This window comes from Chelonus insularis, unplaced genomic scaffold (genome assembly GCF_013357705.1).
Source record: "Chelonus insularis isolate UGA/USDA-ARS -01 unplaced genomic scaffold, ASM1335770v1 contig_814_pilon, whole genome shotgun sequence".
Classification (NCBI taxonomy): Eukaryota; Metazoa; Arthropoda; class Insecta; order Hymenoptera; family Braconidae; genus Chelonus; species Chelonus insularis.
Genome location: NW_023276767.1, coordinates 8,057 through 34,189, shown reverse-complemented (window position 1 = coordinate 34,189; position 26,133 = coordinate 8,057). Strand labels below are relative to the sequence as shown.

General features: G+C 31.7%; 2 protein-coding genes across 2 annotated transcripts; both read right to left on the bottom strand.

The window, feature by feature from the left end:
• Positions 1-1,083: 1,083 nt before the first annotated feature.
• On the bottom strand, positions 1,084-2,530 carry LOC118071393 (GS homeobox 1-like). Its single transcript, XM_035090534.1, has 2 exons — positions 2,116-2,530; positions 1,084-1,880 (listed from the first exon to the last, which is right to left on the bottom strand). Exons 1-2 carry the CDS (start codon positions 2,375-2,377, stop codon positions 1,159-1,161), a joined length of 984 nt encoding a protein of 327 aa, XP_034946425.1. The 5' UTR covers positions 2,378-2,530; the 3' UTR covers positions 1,084-1,158.
• A 16,780-nt stretch (positions 2,531-19,310) lies between these two features.
• Positions 19,311-22,947, bottom strand: LOC118071392 (uncharacterized). The gene is made up of 3 exons (XM_035090533.1): positions 22,638-22,947; positions 21,496-22,447; positions 19,311-19,680 (listed from the first exon to the last, which is right to left on the bottom strand). Exons 1-2 carry the CDS (start codon positions 22,795-22,797, stop codon positions 21,498-21,500), a joined length of 1,110 nt encoding a protein of 369 aa, XP_034946424.1. The 5' UTR covers positions 22,798-22,947; the 3' UTR covers positions 19,311-19,680; positions 21,496-21,497.
• Positions 22,948-26,133: the final 3,186 nt, after the last annotated feature.

Sequence of the window (26,133 nt, the reverse complement as noted above, 5' to 3'; positions counted from 1 at the left end):
TAGAGGTAAGAATTTTGAAATAATTTTATTTTAATCTTTTAATTGAAGCACCATTTTTGCTCTGCTGATGATTTGGCTTAAATTTTACTATAATCTTAAAGAAGCTTATAGTCTATTGCCTAATGCAACGTGAAGAACAGATTTGGGAAAGTCTTTTAGAAGAAAGCAATTTAGTTACAAGAGAATGCATAATTTTGAGTTGATTTCAACTAACTAAAATCTAAATTTATCTGTTCAAGAATAAAACATCAACAAAAATAAGAATTTAAAATAAATATGAATTTCAAGACTGGTATTTCCTATTTCTATTCTATTAGTATTTATCATCAGTAATTTTAGAAAGAAGATAAAACCTTTGAGAGTGTAGAGATAAAGTATGGCATGTGTCGTGATATGTGCTGCAGGGTTGAGCTCTCTTTTAAGACCAATTACTCTTGATTTTTCATCAAATAATCTGATCTTTATATTTCAAAACATCGGATTTTTTTACAAGCTAACAAATGTTATTTGAAAAAATATACTTCGTGTTCCATTGAAGAGAAGCAATATTTGTATTTTATTGGAAAAAATACTCAATACTTCTGTTTGAATATTTTTTCAAGTACAAATCCTCTAAAAATGATTCTAACCAAGTACTATACCAATGTACACATCTGCTAGTTCTTGTTTTACGATCCAAACGAAAGGTTTATTTTCAAGTTTATCGTGCACTGTTACCTATGGAAGAAGCACTTTCAAACCCAAATAAAATTTTTGTATACATTTATAAAATGCTCAATAAATTTTGAAGGATCATACCAATAATATCTTATTCATCTACCACTTTAATAGCACTATGCAACAACAATAATTCAACGAGAAAAAAGGAAATTTAAAATAGAAATAAATTTTGAAGAGAAAAGGTCGAGTGAATATTTATAAACTAAATAAAAAGAATCATTTTTTAAGTAAAAATCTTATTTATTTTTGTATTATTTACTGTTTACTAATATGCAATATTTTTTGATAAACTTATTCTTAAATATACAATTTAATTCATGTATTAAAAATATACAAAATTTACAAAATTGCTTTTCACTGAATTTGTCACTATTTATTCTAATAATTTATTATTTTATTCATTTTAAATATTAACTGACAGTCTTATTATCATGAATCTCATGAATTAACAATACTTTCTACAGTATATTTAGTACAAGTATTATTTCTCACAATTGGTGCATCTTTAAAAGATGTGATATAAGGATGAGATAAAATTTTCTTTCTGAAATTTACTGGTCCACCGAACGTCTCTAAATTTCTTTTACTAGATAGAGGTACTTGACAAGAATCTCCTTGTCGATCTTCATAATTATAATAACCAGGAAACCTAGAGTACTCAACGTCAGTAGGTGAATCTTGTGCTTGAATAACATCAGTCTCTTTACATTCAACTTTAATATCTTGTTGTTCATCTTCGTCTTGTTCATCTTGAATTTTATCGTCATGTTCACAAGTATCCTTTTTCTGAGATTCATCTTCTCCAGAGCATTTACTTGTCTCTTCATTGCAACCGTCTTTTTTATTTTTACCGCACGTTCTCAAGCAACAACATTTTGCACTTTGTCCCGATGGTATATCTTCTTTCTTATACTTTACTCGACGGTTTTGAAACCAGATCTTCACTTGTTTCTCTGATAATTTGAGATTCGTGGCTATCTCAATACGCCGAAGACGAGAGAGGTACATATTAGCAGCGAATTCTCGTTCTAATTCCAGAAGTTGGTGACTAGAGAAAGCTGTACGTACTCTTTTGGATGAATTATTCAAAGCACTTGGTGATTTTGGTGGTGGAGTTGGACTATGGCTTCTTGTTGGAGATTCATTTGCACAAGATGTATCTGTAAAATCATCAAAGTTCTCGTCAGCACATAATTAAATGACTATCTCACATTTTCTTTATTCATTTTATTTCTTTGATTAATATCTCATTTATTTAATTATTGCAGTCAACGAAATAATTTTTACATTAATTGTTCTGATTGTTCAAATTAATCACAAAGTGGAGTTTAAAATTATAAATTAATTTGAAAATTTCCTATGCAAAATGTGATTATTTATTAAAGAGATATTTACCTGATAATCGACTTGCAGGAGAGTTCATTGGTGATGGCGGACTGCGTCCAGGAAGAGGAATTCCCATAACAGCCGGCGGACTTATTGGAACCGGAACAGATAAAGCTGGAGGTCGTGGTACAGGTCGTATAGGTTGATAACCCAATCCAAGATTAAAGAAATTGAACATATAATTTGGTAACTGATTTCCGTAGTACGGAAGTGGATAATTTGGTGGTGAATTATTGCCAATAAGAGAATCCACTAAGAAGCTTCTCGACATTTTGAAGTTGTTCCTGTTATCTTAAGTAAGAATCACTTAAAGTTCACTAATTCACTAATCACTTCTAATCCAAAAAGTTCCAGAAATGTTTTGCTCAAAAAAGAACGGTGAACTTGGACCACTTTTAGAAACATAGATCTGTACGAATCGACAGTTCAGGAGGTTCTGATGTTTGGGGTCCAAGCAGGGAGATATATAAGTGCAGCTGACTCCACCCAGGGGTTGGTTTTTCATCTGGGGGTTTTTGGTCCCCCCCTGCTCCGCCCTTTTGGAAGGGCATTTTCGTTTACTCGAGGGCACTTGTTCTTTCTCGCTCAGGTACTCATCTAAAGCTCTCTTTCTCTAGGGAACTGACAATGAGATGGGATATGTTCCAACGCACTAATTCTGACCAATCTCGTGCTTATGTACCTTCTAAGGCATCACCCTGACCTTTTAGTATAGATGCTGGGGAGCCGCCTGTGTATGAATAGAAAACGATTGATCTCGTGTGCTTCCTCTTTCATTTTTAGGGCTTTGCTGTCAAATCTACCATCTCCAATAATAATCCAATTTTATTATTTATGACTTCTTATTATTAGCTTTTATATTAATTCCTTTTTGAGAGAATATTATTACTATCTAGCTATTAACTTTATTGATTGATTATTAAGAAGTAACTACAAATCGGAAATTGAAAATTCAAAGAAAGCAATCACGATAAGCGAATAACAGAATTCAAAAAGTCACTCTGTATTCAATTTATCTATAAAATATTCAAGAGTTTCTAATAATGTGAGTAAAGCTGGTTATTAATGAATCGGATCAATGTTTTCTCAAGTTTTTCTCTAGATTTAAACATCATTTTCAACTTTGTTAAATCTCTTTCCGATCAATAATACTTTTTCTTAGCAAAGTATTTACTCTGTATTTAATGAATCCTTTTTTTTATTGTAAAAAATATTTATGAGCTAATTAATGAGGTGAGAACATGCATAATTAATATTTTATAGACTTATTTATGATTAATACATTTAATTTCCTACAGTTGAATTAATTTCATTTCTGAATGTTTACTACATCAAAGTGTGTGCATGATAATTACTATTTCATAAACATAAATCAACGTAATAATTAAATATTAATTCTAATTAATTTATTGAATCCCATTTTTGTTATTTAAACTCGTGCTTTGTTGACATGACTAAATAAATTGTTAGCATCATGTTTCCATTATTTAATATCTAATACGACATTATCATTGTAAATTACTGTGTGATGTTGTTGATAGAATTTGATATTACACTCTTATGTTTTATTCAAATTACATAGTATCTACTGTAATGTATCCATTCAGCTGAAAAGCTGGCAGCAAAGGCTACTAAATGTTGTGTGTTATATCCTTCTCTAGGGACTATTGAGTATTCATTTGTATAATGTATGAATTAATTTTTTTTTTCAATTACGAGCATTGAAATTCTACAGAAATAACGGAAATACACGTAACCCATGGAATGGAAAATTGACAGTTAAATTACGATCATAACTTACACCTGCTGGAATATTTACAAGGTTCAGCGAAGAAATTTATTACCTATATTAAATAGACATATAACGGAAACACACTGAAATGGAGTATAAAAGTTTTATGTAAATTTCAGTTTTTTCATTTTATTTGAAAACTTTTTTCGTCACTAAAGATTTTTAACGACCATCGGACAAATAAAAGCATGGAATGGTCGAGATATAAATTAAAAATGTTGGATCTCTGATGGAAAGCAATATCACACCGAAAAGAACAGAGTGATTTTATTTGAATCAATGAATAATAGTAGCAAAGTGTAATAAGTGAGGTAAACATCAGATTCCTTACTGCAAAAAAACGCAGTTTTTATGAATGACATTTTAATGTTCAATAAACGTATAGATTTTTGTAAGAAATTATAAATAACAATGAAATTAATTGTTTTGTTATTAAATGGTGAGAATTAGATAATATTTACGGAAAAAATATATTGACCACCCACTAAGCGATCGTACTATCTTATCGCAGCTTAACTTAGCAGTATCTCTTTGCTTGAGTAAATTTTCTTGATAGCTCACACTTCAGTTTCTGGAAAAGCGTATCGTATTTTTGTCATTAAGCCACGTGATTAAAATTTTTTATGTATAGATGAGTAGGATAAAAAATAAATTATCATCAGCAAAAGGATTAAAGATGATGGTCACTGCAACTATTTGAAGATTTGTGGTCATCACATCCGTATGAATGAAGAATTCATTATTTGTATTTTATTTTTATAACATTTATTTATAAATATTACATCCTTGATATGAAATATACTATCTCCAATACAAGTGTATGCTACACTTTGTTTCGAGCAACATTGGAATTGTAATATGTCATTGCTATGATGGTAAATGTAAATAAAATGAAAATCCTTGATGCAAATATCACACATCTCAGAAATATAATATAATTTCTGTGTTGATCAGATTATTTCAATGCATAGGAAATTAATGTATTATTTTCTCTTCATAATATATTTTAATGCTATTAATTGATAATAAATAATTCAGTCAGTTCACTATAGTTAATACTCTCAATTACATTCTATCATATATTGTCACGAATACTATTGCAAATTAAATACAGCAGCATTGTAAATATATTGTACACGAAATAAAATATTAGTATCATACTCGTTCCAAGCATTCTCAGAAGCATATTGATAATTTATTCGTGTGAGAGTAACACATTGTCGGAGTTCCGATGATCTTTGATTAAACAAACATTAGCTACATTAAGTGTTAGCAATGATAGTAAAATACTGTATTATCATTTTAATTGTTACTTGTCTATGGAAGACACAAGCTGATGTTAACAATGTTTTTTTTAAAACCTTGAATAGTAGATCTAAATACAGTTTTTTATCAGCTCTATTGGTGAGTTTCTCTCGAAATCGATTAACATATGTTAGTACTATAATTTTTTACTTGTAATTCCAGAAAAATTTACTAGAAACATGTGATCTTGGCTCAAGAAAAATAATTATCTACGATAATTTTTATAATTCGGAAACTTTTAATGCTATTGCCGAACGTCAGCCGAATCTTTCAGCGTCACTTTTCACTGATATAGAAAAATGGAAACAGATACGCCGATACCAATTTGATGATTTACGAGTTGATGCAGTTATAATCGTGGTTAAAGTGAAATTAACTTGGCTACATATGCAAGAAATTTTCAATGAATGGCGTTACAATCGAGATTGCATAGTTTATATATTAGTGGTAGAAGCAAAGGATTGCGAAAGTTATAAATTGGTTTTGAGTCTGATCATGAGATTCTATATTCCTAAGGCATATTTCATTTGTTTTCAAGTACGAACTATGCATGTTTATACCCATGATCCTTATGGAGACACTCAGCCTCTATATTGGCATAAAATTAATCAAGGTCTTCTTTGGGGAAAGAACTGGACATTTTACACAAGATCATTCAGCATAAGTATTTATGAATTTTTACGAATTATTCATTAAAAATTATATACAAAAAATGTTTCCATGTTAACTCCCAAATTTTTTCTTATTTTTTTAGATAAGAGTCAATTATGTCGTGGATTTGACTTTAAGAGAACCGATCCAAGTAACCAAAAATTCGTGATCTTCGGGTTAAGCAGATACGATCACAATTACACTCATATAGAAGATAAGACCTGCTTATACGCCGATAGAATAGTAAAATTTCTGGAACGTCGTGATCGAATGACAATTGCTTTTCTTGAGATGCTAATGAAACGTAAATTTTTATATCTTACAGTAAAAGTAACGAACGATACAGAACATTTTGAACAACAAGCGTACGATTTTTCCGGGGTTGATGGACTACTTATACGTATGATGTTTAATGTGTTCAGTTCCTGGAATTATTTTTATCCAATCGTGTATGAACCCTTAGCAATTCTTTCTCACAATCGTGGTTCTATGACGCCTTTGGAAAAAATTACTAAATTTTATGGCAAATGGACGTTATCATCGCTTATCATCATCCTTATGATTACATTTGTGGTGATGTGGTTCTCGACAAAAAGATTCAGTTTTGCAATTTTTAATGTTCTCAGACTCTTAATCAATGCTGAAATCGTTACACCGATGAATACATGGCGATTGAAGTTATTTTTTAGTATGATTTTTTTGTATTTTTTGGTCATTCACGCAACATTCAGTGGTCATTTAGCTGAGTTTCTGACTAAAGTTGAATATCGACCTAATATTGATACGCTCGAACAATTGAAGGATCCTGATATCGAAAAAATATATAATTTCGGTTATATCAAGCATAGAAACGAAGACTTAGACTTTTTACCTCAAAAACTAGAATTTATTTCTAGATCAAGAAAATGCAAGGAGAAAATGAATCAAACAAATCATGCTTGTATCGCACCAATGGTAGTACTCAAAGACACTATTGTGGATCTTCATGCTTTTGACACTCTTTACATAAGCAAAAATACATTTGGACTTACTTTTTTTTAGTTACCCTTGTAGACCAGGGTTTCCTTTGCGTGAAAAGTTTGATTGGGCGTTCATATTTTTATTTGACACTGGCATCATCACACGTTGGACAAGAATGAAGCATGTATTAAATTTGAGAGCAATTACGCAACATCTTGTGCTTCATCGTGTTAACTACCGAACTATTAAGATTAGTGACGTTAGCTTTGCATTCATCTTTTTCATAATTGGTAACTTTTTGGGATTTCTTTGTTTCATATTTGAAATTACTTCCAAAAACCAGTGCAACAAATTGAAGTGCAAAACCAAAATAAAACCCGATATTGTAAATATTGAAGTGCAACCTGATCAACACTGAAAACAAGTTTCAGTTGAACCAGTTTTTTTTTTTTTTTTTAAGTTCTGAAGTTGGACAAGTGACTTTCTTTCTCCCACAGCTAGAGAAAGACAGCACACGAGTGCGTTTTCGCGGAGACGATTTTCTTGTCTTTCGCTGGGGAGATGAGTTGTTTGTAAACCTCAAAACCGAGACGCAACGAAAACTTCTGGGGAGAAGAAGGGAGAGAGTATGACAAAATATCAATTAAATTCAATAGTTCTGAACCTCTCAAATGTTTTTGGATAAAGTTAAAAGTTGTATTATCGACATCTAATAGACATTTTCATTCAGATGTTTTGAAAAATATCTAAGACATATGTTATGCTTCATTCTGATAGATTTATAAGATGTTTAAAAAAGGATAAAAAAAATACCGAAACAAAAATTATAAAATGAAAATGTCACAAACTTATTGGTTTATTGTTAGATAGATGCTTTTATGTCATTATTATTACTCTCTTATTAATGCTATTAATTATTATTTGTTTTTGGACTCCACATTATGAATTATTATACCATGTGCATCAAGTTTGTCAATTCTTCCTGTTTGCTATTATACAAATTTAAATTGTATTTAAAAATTTTTTGTAATAAAAGTTACGAAATAACATTAAAACTCTAAACATAACTGAACAGAGAGTAATTGCTCATAATCCTTATTAAAAAAATGCTAAAAAAAGTTGAAAAATAAATAAGGAATTAATTTTACTCGTTTTATTTTGATCACACTCATCCACAAGTATTGAAAATGAGTTAATAGGCGTAAAGACAATATGAAATATGAACAGTCTAGATTGTAGTTACAGCTATTTTTACGTTCACTGTAATTATCCGGGTAGTTATTAAAACTATCTAGAAGACTACTACACAATCTTAACTGGGTAAGTGAAGTACTGCTATATAATAGCAATACAATGAATGTTAAAAGTTATAAGTTAATCTTAAAGAAACGGATGTCTTTGACGTCCATAAAATTAAGATACAAATTCTTTGAATACAGTTTTCAATGAAAATAGCAATACCAGTAACCATGAAATCAAACACATTTATCCAAAAGATTATATTCTGAGCAATCATTATAATATTGTAAAATAAGACTCAATAACATCTTCGGATAATTAGAAAATAAATAAAATGTTTATTAATGATTGACAGCAATTACTTAAAAGTAAGAATCCGTGCGGTCAACTCAAGTCACAATCAAAAACTAGAGATAAACAAACTCTCCCCTCGTTGCTATAAACAATCTAATCGTCAAGCAATCGTTGTTAACTAACAAACTGTCGATAGTCTGATAGTCATTAGATGGAGACATACAAATATTTTACAATATGTATAAAAAAAGTATTGTTTCGTATGTTTGTCTCAGAAAGATAATTTTCTGGTAGATAAAATAGTTTCTTTTATTCACGTTATGAGAAATATACTATTTCGATTATAATAACATATTACATTTTTAATCAAGCGAAATGTAAATTATGATATGTAATTGCTATGATAGTAAGTGTAATTGAAAAAAAAAATTACATAACGTGAAGTATCACACATCTTGGTGACACAATATCAGATTCAATCAAATTACTTAAACGCACAAAACAGTAACAGGTTATTTTCTCTTCATGATATATATTAATGCATTTGATTGAGAATGAACTATTCAGTCTATTCATTATAGTTAATACTCTCAATTACCTCTTGAAATACATTTTTATAAATATTTTTCTATATGGAAACAGCTACATTGTAAATATACTGTACATGGAATAAAATGTTAGCGTCATACTTATTCCAAGCATTATTAAAAGCATACAGTTAATTTGTTCTTGTAAAAGTAACACAGAGCTAAAGTTGCGAGGATCTCTAATTTAACGAAAATTAGCTACATGTCTTTTGCTGTATTGTGAGACATTCTATTATGATAGCGATATTGTTTTTTCCATGTGTGTTGTTTTCTTATAGTTTAAACTTTTAAACTACTTTTAACTTATTGAATGTTATCAATGATAGTGAAATACTGTATTATCATTTTAATTGTTAGTTGTCTATGGAATTCACGAGCTAATACTAACAATGTTCTTCTCAATACTGTAAATAACAGACCTAGAAGCGGTTCATTATATTTGTTATTGGTGAGCTTCGATCAGAATTGATTAATGTACTCAAGTACTCTAATATGTTATTTACAATTCCAGAAAAATTTACTAGAAAAATGTAATCTTGGCTCGAGGAAAATAATTATTTACGATAATTTTTATAATTCGGAAACTTTTGATGCTATTGCCGAACGTCAGTCGAATATTTCAGCGTCTCTTTTCACTGATAATTTGAAATGGAAACAGATACATCGATACCAATTTGATGATTTACGAGTTGATACAGTTATAGTCTCCATCCGAATAGACTCGGCAGGAATAGATATACAAAATCTTTTTATGAGATGGCGCTACAATCGAAACTGCATAGTGCATGTCTTGCCAATTCCAATAGAGGATTGCACGAGTTATGGAGAAATTTTGGAATTGATCATGAGATTCTATTTTTCTAAGGCATATTTTTTTTGTTCAAAGGAACAAATTATCCATGTATATACTCATGATCCTTATGGGGATACTAAGCCACGGTATTGGCATAAAATTCGTCAGGATCTCATTTGGGGAAAGAATTGGACGTTTTACGAAAGATCACGTTATAAAAGTAATAAATTATTCTATAGCGTTTTCATTGTAGAGAAGTAATAGACAAATACATGGTTTTTAATTAACTACCAATTTGTTATTTAATTTTTAGATATAAGTAACTTATGTCGTGGATTTAACTTTAAGAGAACCGATCCAAGTAACCAAAAATACGTGGTCTTCGGAGTGAACAGATACAATCACCGTGTTAATCGTATAGAAGACAGAGAGCAGTTATACGACGAGAAGAAGCTAATAAAATATCTGCAACAACGTGATCAAGATATAATTGCAAATCTTAAAAAGCTAATGAAACGTAATTTTTCATACTATACAATAAAAGTAGCAGACCATACCAAAGATATACAACGACGAGCGATCGAGAAATTTGGAGTTGATGGTGAAGTTGCATGGGTGTTATTTAGTCCATCTAACTCTTGGGATTATTTTTATCCTATACTGTATGAACCCTTAGCAATTCTTTCTCATAATCGTGGTCCTATGACGCCTTTGGAAAAAATTACTAAATTTTATGGCAAATGGACGTTATCATCGCTTATCATCATCCTTATGATTACATTTGTGGTGATGTGGTTCTCGACAAAAAGATTCAGTTTTGCAATTTTTAATGTTCTCAGACTCTTAATCAATGCTGAAATCGTTACACCGATGAATACATGGCGATTGAAGTTATTTTTTAGTATGATTTTTTTGTATTTTTTGGTCATTCACGCAACATTCAGTGGTCATTTAGCTGAGTTTCTGACTAAAGTTGAATATCGACCTAATATTGATACGCTCGAACAATTGAAGGATCCTGATATCGAAAAAATATATAATTTCGGTTATATCAAGCATGGAAACGAAGACTTAGACTTTTTAGCTCAAAAACTAGAATTCATCCGCAGAACACTGGACTGCAAAAAGATAATAAATCAATCAAATTACGCTTGTATCGCACTAATGGTAACGCTCCAGGACACTCGTAGAAGGCTACATGCCTTTGACACTCTTTACATAAGTAAAAATACATTTGGACTTACTTTAATGGGATACCCCTGTAGACCAGGATTTCCCTTGCGTGAAAAGTTTGATTGGGCATTTATGGTTCTATTTGACACTGGTGTTGTTACACGGAATACAAGACTGACACATCATATAGTTTCGAAAGCGAATGCGCAACATCTTGTGCTTCATCGTGTTGACTACCGAACTATTAAGATTAGTGACGTTAGCTTTGCACTTATTTTTTTAATGACTGGTCACTGTATCGGATTTATTTGTTTTCTGTTTGAAATCACTTTTAAAAATCAGTGCAATAAGTTGAAACTCAAAACTATAAAATAACCTAATATTGTTACTATTGAAGTGCAACCTGGTCAATAATAATTATTATAATTTATCGTTTAATTTTTATTCGAGTCATGAAGTAAGGTTTCTACTCTGCTGAAGGCAAGGGTAGCAAACACATGGTATGAGATAGCTTTCTTTCCGGTTGTGAAGTTAGAAAAGTGACTTTTTCTTTCCCACAGAGGAAGACAGTACGAACCGGGACGAAACTTGAACTTTCGGGAAGGTCCCGAGTAGAATTTATTTTTGGGAAAGAGTTCGCATCCAATTCAAATTTCCTAAATTCAAGTTAGGCGCCAAATGGGATACCACATTAGGCCCACATTGGGAATGTAACGCTTGTCCCTATTAGGACCAAGTGAGGAAAGCCTAATTAAGGCAAGTTAAATATAAAAACTAAGTTTTGTTTGATTATCTCATTTTTTATGATTTTATATTGTTAAAATACTAATTATTAAACGTATTATAATTAAATTTCCGCGAAAATACAGATGCTGAAATTTGTTCCTTGGGGGATTCGAACCTACGATCGCTAGCTTGCTCGCATCTGAGACCAGTGCCTTTACCCGCTCGGCTATTCATTTAATTAAAAAATTATTACTATTATATTAATATGAACGAATCCACATGTATAATCTTTTAAAAGATTTATGTAAATCATTATTTATTCTAAATATCCATAATAAATAATGTTAATGGTTTAAATATTTTCATGCGTTTAAATTATTCATTTTTTCTGAAACTACAATATATTTCCAGTCAACATAATTCAGTTAAGGTTTAATAAAAACAATTAACTATTGTTTAAAGAAAAAACAATATCTGAAAATATATTTATTATTACAATACTTTGTTATGGGAATCTAAAGAAAATACTTAATTTAATAAAAAATTTTTATATTGTTACAAATTCATTTTAAATTCATCCTCACAAAGTTTTTATTTGTTCTTTAAACATTTTAATGAGGATAATGTAATATGTGCCTAATTTAGATGTAATTTTTGTTAGCCTAATGCGGACCTGATAAACATTTCCTAATAAATGACGAACTAAGACATCGTTTCAGTTAAGTTTATAAGGTTGTAATTGGGAAGTTATTGGGTAGTGCGAAATTGGGCAAATTTTACTTCATCCTAAAAACAAATTGATCAGGCATAGGTTGGGAATGCCTAATTTACGCTAACCCATTCAGTTCCCAATAAGGGCCCAATAGGTATTTAGGCATGCCTAAAATAAATTCTACTCGGGGCGTTATGGCAAAAATCAAATTCAATAGTTTTGAACCACTTGGATGCTTTTTGATCGAATTAAAAGTTTGTTAGAATCAATCATTGTCATTTGCATGAATTTTCGAATAATTAATCAGTCCCTCATTTAAATGTAACAATTGAATCTACCTATCCAGCAAAAAGTTGTATAACGTGTATCTTATAGACATATTCATCTAGGTATCTTGGAAAATATCTAAGAGATTAGATGTGTTATGTCCTGTTTTTAGAAATCTTTAAGATATCTGAAGAAATATAGGAAAAAATACCCAATCAAAAATTATAAAACAAAAATTCCGTATAGTTATTGATGGATCGTTGAATGAATATTTTTACTTAATTATTATTACTCTATTTTTAATGCTGAAAATAACTTTCAAGGTAATTCATAAAAGATGACATTGTCTGGAACCTGGAACCTCCCTTAGTGTAGATTTGCACGCTAACTATTGCCTTCTTCTAGAAAGTTTATTATGTTATTTTGTAATATTCTTTACGAGTACTGTAGCTGTTTATTCTAATGACAATTTTTTTTTCGTAATAAAGTAAAATTAGTAAAGTAGTGTATTTCACTTTCTTAATACAACATATACTATTCTAAATGCAAATGTACATTTTTAATCAGGTGAAATTTGAATAATAAAATGTAATTGCTTTGACAATAAATGTAATTGAAAAAAATGTACATGAGGCGAAGTATCATACATCTCAGTGATATAATATCAGTTTTAATCAAATTACTTTAATGCATAAAACATTAACATGTTATTTTTCCTTCATAATATATTCTAATACCTCTGGTTGAGAAGAAATTATGCCGTAGAATTACAGTCATTACTACTTTCGATTACATTCCATCGCATATCATCAAGAATACTATTGCAAATAGAATACAGCGATATTGTAAATATATTGTACTAAGAATAAAATATTAATGTTATACTGGTTCCAAACATTATTAGAAGCATACAGTTAATTTGTTCTTGTGAAAATAACACACTGTCAGAATTTTGGCAATCTTTGTTTAAACAAAAATTAGCTACAAGTGTTTTGCTGTATTGCAATATATTTCATTAAAATAGTGATATTACTTCTTCTATGTATATTGTTTAATTATTTTCTGAACTTTCAACGTTCATTTAACTCATTAAATGCTATCAATGATAGTGAAACACTGTATTATCATTTTAATAGTTATTTGCCTATGGAATGCACGAGCTGATGCTACCAATTTTCTTTTTGAAACCTTAAATACCAATCCTAGAAACGGTTCATTATATTCTTTATTGGTGAGTTTCGATTAGAATTGATTAGTGTACTCATGTACTTTAATATGTTATTTGCAATTCTAGAAAAATTTACTAGAAATATGTGATCTCGGCTCGAGGAAAATAATTATTTACGATAATTTTTATAATTTGGAAACTTTTAATGCTATTGCCGAACGTCAGTCGAATATTTCAGCGTCTCTTTTCACTGATAATTTGAAATGGAAAATGATACGCCGATACCAATTTGATGATTTACGAGTTGATACAGTTATAGTCTCCATCCGAATAGACTCGGCTCGAATAGATATACAAAAACTTTTTACGGGATGGCGCTACAATCGAGACTGCATAGTGCATATCTTGCCAATTCCAATAGAGGATTGCACGAGTTATGGAGAAATTTTGGAATTGATCATGAGATTCTATTTTTCTAAGGCATATTTTTTTTGTTCAAAGGAACAAATTATCCATGTATATACTCATGATCCTTATGGGGATACTAAGCCACTGTATTGGGATAAAATTGATCAAGGTCTTCTTTGGGGAAAGAACTGGACATTTTACACAAGATCATTTCATAGAAGTATGAAGCAATTTTTATTTACTGCTTATCGATTAAAAATCATATACAAAACATTATTTCATGTTAACGACCGATTTTCCATTTAACTTTTAGATAAGAGTCAATTATGTCGTGGATTTAACTTCAAGAGAACTGATCCGAGTAACCAAACATTCGTGGTTTTTGGTTTAGACAGGAACGACCATTATTTTTATCATCTAGAAGACAAAAATTACTTATATAACGATGAAATAGAACAATTTCTCCATCCTCGTGATCAGGACACAATAAATAATCTTAAAAAGCTAATGAAACGTAAATTTTTATACTATACAGTAAAGGTCACAAGCAATACAGAGGGAATAGACCGACAAGCGAACGAAATTTCAGGGGTTGATGGACTGCTTGTACGTACAGTATATAATGCATTTAGTCCTTGGAATTATTTTTATCCTATACTGTATGAACCCTTAGCAATTCTTTCTCATAATCGTGGTCCTATGACGCCTCTGGAAAAAATTGCTAAATTTTATGGCAAATGGACGTTATCATCGCTAATCATCATCCTTATGATTACATTCGTGGTGGTATGGTTCTCAACAAAAAGACTTAGTTTAACAGGTTTCAATATTCTCAGACTCTTAATCAATGGTTCAATAATCACATCTTTTAACACGTGGCGATTGAAGTTGTTTTTTAGCATGATTTTTTTTTATTTCCTGATTATTCACGCAACATTTAGCGGTCATTTAGCTGAATTTCTGACTAAAGTTGAATATCGATCCAATATTGATACGCTCGAACAATTGAACGATCCTAATATCAAAAAAATTTATAATTTTGGTTATATCAAGCATGGAAACGAAGACTTGAAGTTTTTAACTCAAAAATTACAATATATCCACAAATCAGTAGAATGCGAAGACATAATAAATCAAACAAATTATGCTTGTATCGCACCAATGGTAGTACTCGAAGACACTCGTTCGAATCAACGTGCTTTTGACACTCTCTACATAAGCAAAAATACATTCGGACTTTCGTTTTTGGGTTACTCTTACAGACCAGGGTTTCTTTTGTGTGAAAATTTTAATTGGGCGTTTATGTTTTTATTTGAGGCTGGTGTTCTCTCACGTTGGAGAAGTTCGAAGCGTTTATTTACTTCGAGAGCGATTGCTAAACATGTTGTACGTAATTATGTGAACTACCGAGATATTGCTATTAAGGATCTCTACTTTGCATTCACTTTTTTATTGATTGGTCACTGTTTGGGATTTATTTGTTTTCTACTCGAAATTATTCTTAAAAATCAGTGCTATAAATTGAAATTCAAAACCATTAAAACATTTAATATTGTAAATATTGAAGTGCAACCTGGTCAAAACTGACAACAGCCTCTGTCAACTACTTTAAAATTAGCTCTACTGTTATTTCAATAATTGTTTGTGGCTTTTACATTATGGATTATTATACTATGCGCATCACGTTTGTCAATTTTTCATGCTCGCTATTACACTAATTGGAATTGTATTGAAGCTTTATCTGTAATATAAGTTAATAACGAACAATAAAATTTTACACATAACTGAAAAAACAGTAATCAATTATAATCAAAATTAAAATGTACTTTGAAATGTTAGAGAAGAAAATACAGATTAATACGAGTTCTTCGTGTAGTTATTTTATTTCCTAGAGTAAATGACAAGAAGCGAAAACAGTAAGTAAGCAAACAATTATCTTCATCACACACATTGTATCTGAAGCTATCATTAGGTTATTGAAAGAGTATTGTTTCGTACGATCATCTTTGTCTCGGAAAGATAATTTTCTGGTAGATAAAATAGTTTCTTTTATTCACGTTATGAGGAATATACTATTTCGAATATAATAACATATTACATTTTTAATCAAGCGAAATGTAAATTATGATATGTAATTGCTATGATAGTAAGTGTAATTGAAAAAAAAAAATTACATGACGTGAAGTATCACACATCTTGGTGACATAATATCAGTTTCAATCACATTACTTAAACGCACAAAACAGTAACATGTTATTTTCTCTTCATGATATATTTTAATGCATTTGATTGAGAATGAATTATTCAGTCTATTCATTATAGTTAATACTCTCAATTACCTCTTACAATACATTTTTATAATTATTTTTCTATATGGAAACAGCTACATTGTAAATATACTGTACATGGCATAAAATGTTAGCGTCATACTTATTCCAAGCATTATTAGAAGTATAGAGTTCAGCGATATTGTTTTTTCCATGTGTGTTGTTTTTTTAGAGTTTGAACTTTTGAACTCATTGAATTTTATTAATGATGGTGAAATACTGTATTATCCTTTTAATAATTAGTTGTCTATGGAATGCGAGAGCTAATACTAACAACGTTCTTCTTAAAACCTTGAATAACAGACCTAGAAGCAATTTATTACGTTCTTTATTGGTGAGCTTTGATCAGAATTGATTAATGTACTCATATACTTTAATATCACTGTGAATCTGAGTCTTCCAAAATGCATTATTTTAATGCGGATAAGTGTGTTAAATATGACGTCACTCATTTGATTAACATTGTAGTCACTTTTAATGCATGTTAAAGTGTGTAAAAAAAGACTACAATGTTAATCAAATGGTCAACGTCATATTTAACACACTTATCTGCATTGAAATAATGCATTTTGTAAAACTGAGATTTACAGTGATGTTATTGGCAATTCCAGAAAAATTTACTGGAAACATGTGATCTCGGCTCGAGGAAAATAATTATTTACGATAATTTTTATAATTCGGAAACTTTTGATGCTATTGCCGAACGTCAGTCGAATATTTCAGCGTCTCTTTTCACTGATAATTTGAAATGGAAAAAGATACGCCGATACCAATTTAATGATTTACGAGTTGATGCAGTTATAGTCTCCATCCGAGTAGACTCGGCAGGAATAGATATACAAAAACTTTTTACGGGATGGCGCTACAATCGAGACTGCATAGTGCATATCTTGCCAATTCCAATAAAGGATTGTGGGAGTTACAGAAATATTTGGAATTGATCATGAGATTCTATTTCCCTAAGGCATATTTCATTTGTTTTCAAGTACGAACTATGCATGTTTATACCCATGATCCTTACGGAGACACTCAGCCTCTATATTGGCATAAAATTGATCAAGGTCTTCTTTGGGGAAAGAACTGGACATTTTACACAAGATCATTTAGCATAAGTATTTATGAATTTTTACGAATTATTTATCAAAAATTATATACAAAAAATGTTTCCATGTTAACTCCTAATTTTCTTTTAACTTTTAGATATGAATAATTTATGTTATGGATTTAACTTTGAGAGAACCGATCCGAGTAACCAAAAATTCGTGGTTTTTGGTATAAACAGGAATAATCACAATTACAATCTTATAGAAGATAAGACCTGCTTATATGACGATAGAATAGTACAATTTTTGGACTTTCGTGATCGGGAAGTAATTGTTATTCTTGAGAAGCTAATAAAACGTAAATTTTTATATCTTACCATAAAGATGACGAACGATAAAAAAATTTTGAACAACGAACGTACGATTATTCCGGGGTTGATGGACTACTCATACGTATGGTGTTTGACGAGATCAGTTCCTGGAATTCTTTTTATCCTATACTGTATGAACCCTTAGCAATTCTTTCTCATAATCGTGGTCCTATGACGCCTCTGGAAAAAATTGCTAAATTTTATGGCAAATGGACGTTATCATCGCTTATTATCATTGTAATAATTGTACGATCAAACGAGCTCGCCGAAGGCGAGCGAAGTTCGATCGAAATTATATAAAGTCTCGTTCGAAAGGATTACAAACGTAGTATCGCCTTCGTACTACAACACAACCACACATTCAGAGATAGAAAAAGAGAGCCCTCTATGACTCTCTACCAGCTTCCGGGTAACTCTCATAATTTTTACAGATATGAAAAATAAATAAACTTGGGGTGGGACTTTTATATTATATTATATATAATTAAAACTTAAGGGGTTGGGATGTAATCCTTTCGAACGAGACTTTATATAATTTCGATCGAACTTCGCTCGCCTTCGGCGAGCTCGTTTGATCGTACAATTATAGTCGTCTCGTTCTCAGGATTACAAACGTAGATGTTTAGAGTCCTAATTTTTTGGGTAAAAAATTTTTTATTTATTTATTTTTCCAATTACATATTTTCTTACAGCATTACTTTACTTAGATTATAACTGAAGGCAGAGTATTTCAACTTAATAACTTATTATATTAGCTTGAAGACAAACTGTTTCAGCGAATATGCTTTTCGATACTTTAATTGGTCTATTGTAAAATCTTGCGAAAACCTCTGACGATTTCGTCCAACCAGCCGTTGACTTAATTGTGTTTATGTCAATTCCTTTTTTATATGCAGTTGATGTGGATGCATGTCGCGTTGAATATGCGGTAAATTCTTCTGGAACACCACTTTCTGTTAACACTGACTTAACCCAACGACTGATTGTTTGAGTAGACGCTTCTTTGTAAGGTTTCTTAAACGTGATTAGCAGTTTGTCAACATTATTTCTTAATGAATTAGTAGCCTCAATATATTTTTCTACTGTGCTTGCAATACATAGTTGAGGTTTGTCTTTAAAATAGGGTAAAAACAGCAATGGTTGATTTACACCTTTTTTAGATGTTTTTGTAAAATCTTCAATTTCTATTTCTAATCCTCCTTCTACTTTTTTGATTTTACTTACTTTAATTAGTGCCAACGTTTGTATTCTATGAGCAGTGCCTAATGCTAACAAGGTTGCTACTTTTAACGTTAACCTTGACAACTTTAAACTTTCCAAGGGAAACCAAGTTTCTAACACATCTAAGACTATCTTTGGATCCCAGGTTTTATCATACTTCGGCCTTAGAGGACGATTTCGATAGACACCTTTGAAAAATCTATTTAATAATAGACTAGATGATAGGCTTTTTTCTGATAATAGGGATATTGCTGCTCTCATTGAATTTAGGGAGCCATAAGCTGCTCCTGCTTGAAACTTGTGAGATAAAAATTCTAATAAATTATTTTCTGTGATATTATATGGATCTTGCTTCTTTTCTTCGCAAAATCCAAACCATTCTTTTATTGGACCAGCATATTGTTTTATTGTTCCTTCTGCAAGCGATAGTATTACAATCTCTACGGCTGATGACGGAAGTCCTCTTTTTTCGAACGCTGTCCGGATAGCTTGCCGACAATCAAAAACATTTTTTGATGCAAGGGATGATTTAATGATCTGCAAGGTGATAACAAAAGTTTTTTAGATGGTTTGAAAACGATAGGTTTTTCTACTAAAAGAGTCTCGAAAACTGGAAACCAAGCCTGAGTGGTCCAATAAGGAACTACTAATATACCCCGTGCTCTGTCAGATACAATTTTCTGAATGACCCTAGGAATCATAGCAAACGGAGGGAACGCATAGAAAAACCAGTTATGCCAGTTGATTGTCAACGCATCTACGATGAAACTTTCTGGGTCTTGAAACCAGGAACAGAAAACCTCGCATTTTTTATTAATTCTGTTCGCGAAAAGATCTATTTCCGGTGTGACCATATTTTCTAACTATTTTACGAAAATATTCGTTTCCAATCTCCCATTCAGTGTCGACATTGTTTTTTCTTGATTCTCGATCGGCATCTTCATTTTCTTGAGAGGGGATATACGATGCAAAGATCCAATTGTTTTTCTGTTCACACCACTGCCAAATTTCTCTAGCAAGAATATTTAAATTCTGATGTTGAATACCACCCATTCGATTTATGTAAGAGATTGCAGTCGTATTATCAACTCTCAAGAGAATGTTACAATTGTAAAGATCCGAAGCGAATGATTTTAAAGCAAAGAATATTGCAAGCAACTCTAAATAATTTATATGGTGTTTTTTTCTCTTCTACAGACCATGACCCGTGAGTACCAGTACCTTCACAATAAGCTCCCCAACCTGATAGAGAGGCGTCAGTAAAAATAACCCTTTTATAACTAGGTAATTTAAAGGAGTTTCTAGAGTTCATAATATTTATTTTCCACCATTCAAAATCCTCTCTCAAATGCTCTGGCAACCTCATGACGCAGTCATATTTACCATCATTCTTCAACAGCGACAGAAACTTCTCTCTCTCTAACTTCTTTGTATAGAGCCAACCATATTTTATTGCTGGACAAGCTGCCACTAAACTTCCAATAAGTTGAGCTAATAATCTGATTTTTACTTTTTCCTTATACATTATTTTTTGAATCTTTTCTAATAAATTATGTTTCTTTGACTCTGGCAATTCTAACGTCATACTACTTGAGTTTATCAAAAACCCTAAAACTTACACTCTCTATCAGGTATTAATTGACTTTTTCCCTTATTTACGATGAATCCTAAAGACTCAAGAAGCTGCACTGTTGACTCTACATTCTTTGTACATTCTTCATAAGTGTTTCCTACACACAAAATATCATCTAGATATGCAATTAATAGTGAACCCCTCTTTCGTGCAACATTAAGTGCAGATCTTAAAACCTTAGTAAAAATGAATGGGGCTGTGGATAAACCAAATGGTAAACAAACAAATTCGTACAGTTTATTTTCGAACCTAAATCTAAGATATTTTCTACTCTCCTGATGCATTGGTATAAGAAAGTATGCATCCTTTAAATCAATTACAGCCAAGTAGTCTCCCTGTGATATAAGTTTTGAAGCTATTTTTATATCTTCTAGCTTAAAATGACTAGTGTCTATGAATTCATTGAGATTTTTTAAGTTTATTATAAATCTCTTTGTTCCATCTGGTTTATCCACTAGAAAATAGGAAGATATAAACTGTCCTTGAATGTCAGAACAAAGTCTGACAGCTCCTACTTCCAATAACTTATTTACTGCTATTTTATAATTTGTCAAGTTATCCAACTTAATAAGGTTAGGACTCGCAGGTTCCTTAGACTGATAAGGAGTTTCTCTAAACTCGATCTTATAACCCTCTATATAACCTATGATAGTTTCATTGGCAGTGACCAGTTTCCACGACTCCAGAAAGGATCCTAACCTCCCAGCATGGTGGGTTACCTCTATTTGTGACGACGATCCGATGACCGGTGAGTTGTTTTGGTTCTGCTGTGAGAGCTCGCATATCTCGAGTCTCTCTTGGACGTCATTCTCTGAGTTTGGGGATTGTACATCTTCTGTCCCATCCTCGAATATCCCAGATTCTTCGAAGATGGGTTCTTCCAGTTTAAATGATTCTGTGATTTCGAGGGAAATTTTTTCATTATTTGCTTAGGCTTAAGTTCGGAAGCCGCCTTTTCAATTGTTTTCGTTGTTTGGATTTTTTCCGCTAATTTTTCACCAAACAGATATTTGTCGAGTTGACATCTTTCGAGAGCATCTTTCCTGGATTTTTCTAATCCTGGCAGAATAAATGCTCTTCTGTTAATAGCCATTTGATGATGAGTTTCAGCCATTAGCATCCCTGCGTCACTTACATATTCTAACAACAGATTCCTGTGCTCATCTTTAATGACCTTTTCCTTCAATATTAAGGAAATCCCCAGGCCTAGGGCTATCATAGCTGAACCTAATGATTTCTGTGTTTCGACAGCATGTTCATCTCGCTTCTTTGCCGCTGGTTGCATTATTACGGCGACTTCTTCATTCAGAATCTGGGGTTCTAACAGAACGTTTTCAGCTCGTGGATAAGCTGCAATGAGATTCTCCTTGATCTCTTTTTCAAGACCCTCTGGAATCCATGACGACCATCTCGCTGCAACTTCTGGGTGTATTGAAGCTATATTTGTATTTTTAAGTCTTGGGTCCTTTCCTAAAATATGTTGAGTCTCCTCATCTACCTCGGTTGATGAATCGACCTTCTCTGTTTCCGCCATATTTCTTTCCTCAGTGTCCATTAGCGTACCCTGTCGCGTGAGATTTGAATTATCTTGCGGTTCAGGGTGGGTCGGTAAGCTATCGGCTGGATTATTGATTAGCTGATCTCCAGTACCATTTCCCTCGCTTGCACTCTCTGCAACAAGCCATGTAGACCCCAAATTACACCTTGCCACTCGTGCAAGTATTACTCGAAATGAACAATCTGTCCCACCACTCGTGTGGGCACATTGTTTTGAATTTTCTATTGAAATTCTTGAGCGATCTGTCCCACCACTCGTGTGGGCACATCGTCATTAAGCAACCACTCTTCTTTTTACACTCACCTGAATTCGAAGATTGTTCGTTAGCAGAGTGGTTTTGCTCGCTTACTATTGTCCCTGTAATTTTATGTAAAAGCGATTCTAATCCTTTTAACTTCTTCCAAATCTTTTCCCGTTCTTCTCTTTCTTCCTCTCGCTCACGTTTTCTTTTACTTTTTCCCATTTTTTCCTCTTTTTTGATTAAAATTTCTTACTTGAATCTCTGAACGTGTGACCGTGCCGCGCACAAAAAACGTTATGAGAGTTACCCGGAAGCTGGTAGAGAGTCATAGAGGGCTCTCTTTTTCTATCTCTGAATGTGTGGTTGTGTTGTAGTACGAAGGCGATACTACGTTTGTAATCCTGAGAACGAGACGACTATAATTACATTTGTCGTGATGTGGTTCTCGACAAAAAGACTCAGTTTTGCAATTTTTAATGTTCTTAGGCTCTTAATTAATGTTACAATATTCACATCTTTTAATACGTGGCGATTGAAGTTATTTTTTAGTATGATTTTTTTGTATTTCTTTGTCATTCACGCAACATTTAGCGGTCATTTAGCTGAGTTTCTTACTAAAGTTGAATATCGATCCAATATTGATACGCTCGAACAATTGAACGATCCTAATATCAAAAAGATATATAGTTTCGGTTACCGCTATGTTGAAACTGAGGACTTGATGTTCTCAACTAAAAAATTAGAATATATCCGCAGATCAAAAGAATGCCAAAAGATAATAACTAAAACAAATCATGCTTGCATCGCACCAATGGTAGTACTCGAAGACACTCTTTCGAATCTTCATGCTTTTGACACTCTCTACATAAGCAAAAATACATTCGGACTTTCGTTTTTGGGTTACTCTTATAGACCAGGGTTTCCTTTGTGTGAAAAGTTTAATTGGGCGTTTATGTTTTTATTTGAGGCTGGTGTTCTCTCACGTTGGAGAAGTTCGAAGCGTTTATTTACTTCGAGAGCGATTGCTAAACATGTTGTACGTAATTATGTGAACTACCGAGATATTGCTATTAAGGATCTCTACTTTGCATTCACTTTTTTATTGATTGGTCACTGTATCGGATTTATTTGTTTTCTGTTTGAAATTACTTTCAAAAATCAGTGCAATAAGTTGAAACTCAAAACTACAAAAAAGCCTGATATTATGAATATTGAAGTGCATTCTGGTCAACACTGAATTAGTACATTACATATCAAGGGACGAAGCTAAGCCATACGAGCCGAAGGCAAGGGTGGCAAACACATGTTATAATGTAGCTTAATTGCTAAGTTGGGTACACACTGTTTTATCGAAGAGTGTCAAAAGTTAATGTTTCTTTCCAGTTTGTGATTTACCTCTCGCTGGGGAGATTGTTCGCTTATAAACCTCAGAACCAGGACAAAACTTGAACTTTCGGGAAGGTTATAGCCTATTAACCTAATAACATGTCATTTTTGCATCATAATATATTCTAATACCTTCGGTTAAGAATAAATAATGCAGTCGGTCTGCATATATACCTATAGGTATGAATCGAAAAAGTTGGATCTCTGATGGAAAGCGATATCACACCGAAAAGAACAGAGTGATTTTATCTGAATCAATGAATAATAGTAGCAAAGTGTAATAAGTGAGGTAAACATCAGATTCCTTACTGCAAAAAAACGCAGTTTTTATGAATGACATTTTAATGTTCAATAAACGTATAGATTTTTGTAAGAAATTATAAATAACAATGAAATTAATTGTTTTGTTATTAAATGGTGAGAATTAGATAATATTTACGGAAAAAATATATTGACCACCCACTAAGCGATCGTACTATCTTATCGCAGCTTCACTTAGCAGTATTTCTCTGCCTGAGTAAATTTTCTTGATAGCTCACACTTCAGTTTCTGGAAAAGCGTATCGTATTTTTGTCATTAAGCCACGTGATTAAAATTTTTTATGTATAGATGAGTAGGATAAAAAATAAATTATCATCAGCAAAAGGATTAAAGATGATGGTCACTGCAACTATTTGAAGATTTGTGGTCATCACATCCGTATGAATGAAGAATTCATTATTTGTATTTTATTTTTATAACATTTATTTATAAATATTACATCCTTGATATGAAATATACTATCTCCAATACAAGTGTATGCTACACTTTGTTTCGAGCAACATTGGAATTGTAATATGTCATTGCTATGATGGTAAATGTAAATAAAATGAAAATCCTTGATGCAAATATCACACATCTCAGAAATATAATATAATTTCTGTGTTGATCAGATTATTTCAATGCATAGGAAATTAATGTATTATTTTCTCTTCATAATATATTTTAATGCATTTGATTGAGAATAAATAATTCAGTCAGTTCACAATAATTTCTGCTTTCAGTTACCTCTTGAAATACATTTTTATAAATATTTTTCTACATGGAAACAGCGACATTGTAAATATATTGTACACGGAATAAAATATTAGTATCATTTATTCCAAGCACTATTAGAAGCATATAGTTAATTTATTCTTGCAAAAGTAACACACTCCTAGAATATCCGTGAATTCTAACTGAAACAAAACTAGCAACAAGTGTTTTGGTGTACTGCAATACAATCTATTAAAATAGTGATATCGTTTTTTCCTTGTGTATTGTTTTATTATAGTTTCGATTAAACTTCTGGACACTTAAACTCTTAGAATGTTATCAATGATAGTGAAATACTGTATTATTATTTTAATAATCAGTTGTCTATGGAAGACACAAGCTGAAGTTAACAATGTTCTTCTTAAAACTTCGAATAACGGACCTAGAAGTGGTTTAATATATTTTTTGCTGGTGAGCTTCGATTAGAATTGATTAGTGTACTCATGTACTTTAATATGTTATTTGCAATTCTAGAAAAATTTACTAGAAATATGTAATCTTGGCTCGAGGAAAATAATTATTTACGATAATTTTTATAATTTGGAAACTTTTAATGCTATTGCCGAACGTCAGCCGAATCTTTCAGCGTCACTTTTCACTGATAAAGAGAAATGGAAACAGATACATCGATACCAATTTGATGATTTACGAGTTGATGCAGTTATAGTCTTCATCCGAATAGACTCGGCTCGAATAGATATACAAAAACTTTTTACGGGATGGCGCTACAATCGAGACTGCATAGTGCATATCTTGCCAATTCCAATAAAGGATTGTGGGAGTTACAGAAATATTTTGGAATTGATCATGAGATTCTATTTTCCTAAGGCATATTTCATTTGTTTTCAAGTACGAACTATGCATGTTTATACCCATGATCCTTACGGAGACACTCAGCCTCTATATTGGCATAAAATTGATCAAGGTCTTCTTTGGGGAAAGAACTGGACATTTTACACTAGATCATGTTATAAAAGTAAAACATTTTTCTATATCGTTTCTATTGTAGAGAAGTAATAGACAAATACATGGTTTTTAGTTAACTACCAATTTGTTATTTAATTTTTAGATATGAGTAACTTATGTCGTGGATTTAAC

Coding starts and splice junctions, on each gene's coding strand:
- LOC118071393 (XM_035090534.1), bottom strand. CDS start 2,377: ATGTCGAGAAGCTTCTTAGTGGATTCTCTTATTGGCAATAATTCACCA. Junction 1,881..2,115: donor TCCTGCAAGTCGATTATCAG/GTAAATATCTCT, acceptor ATGATTTTACAG/ATACATCTTGTGCAAATGAA.
- LOC118071392 (XM_035090533.1), bottom strand. CDS start 22,797: ATGGGAAAAAGTAAAAGAAAACGTGAGCGAGAGGAAGAAAGAGAAGAA. Junction 22,448..22,637: donor CGAACAATCTTCGAATTCAG/GTGAGTGTAAAA, acceptor GGCTTGTTGCAG/AGAGTGCAAGCGAGGGAAAT.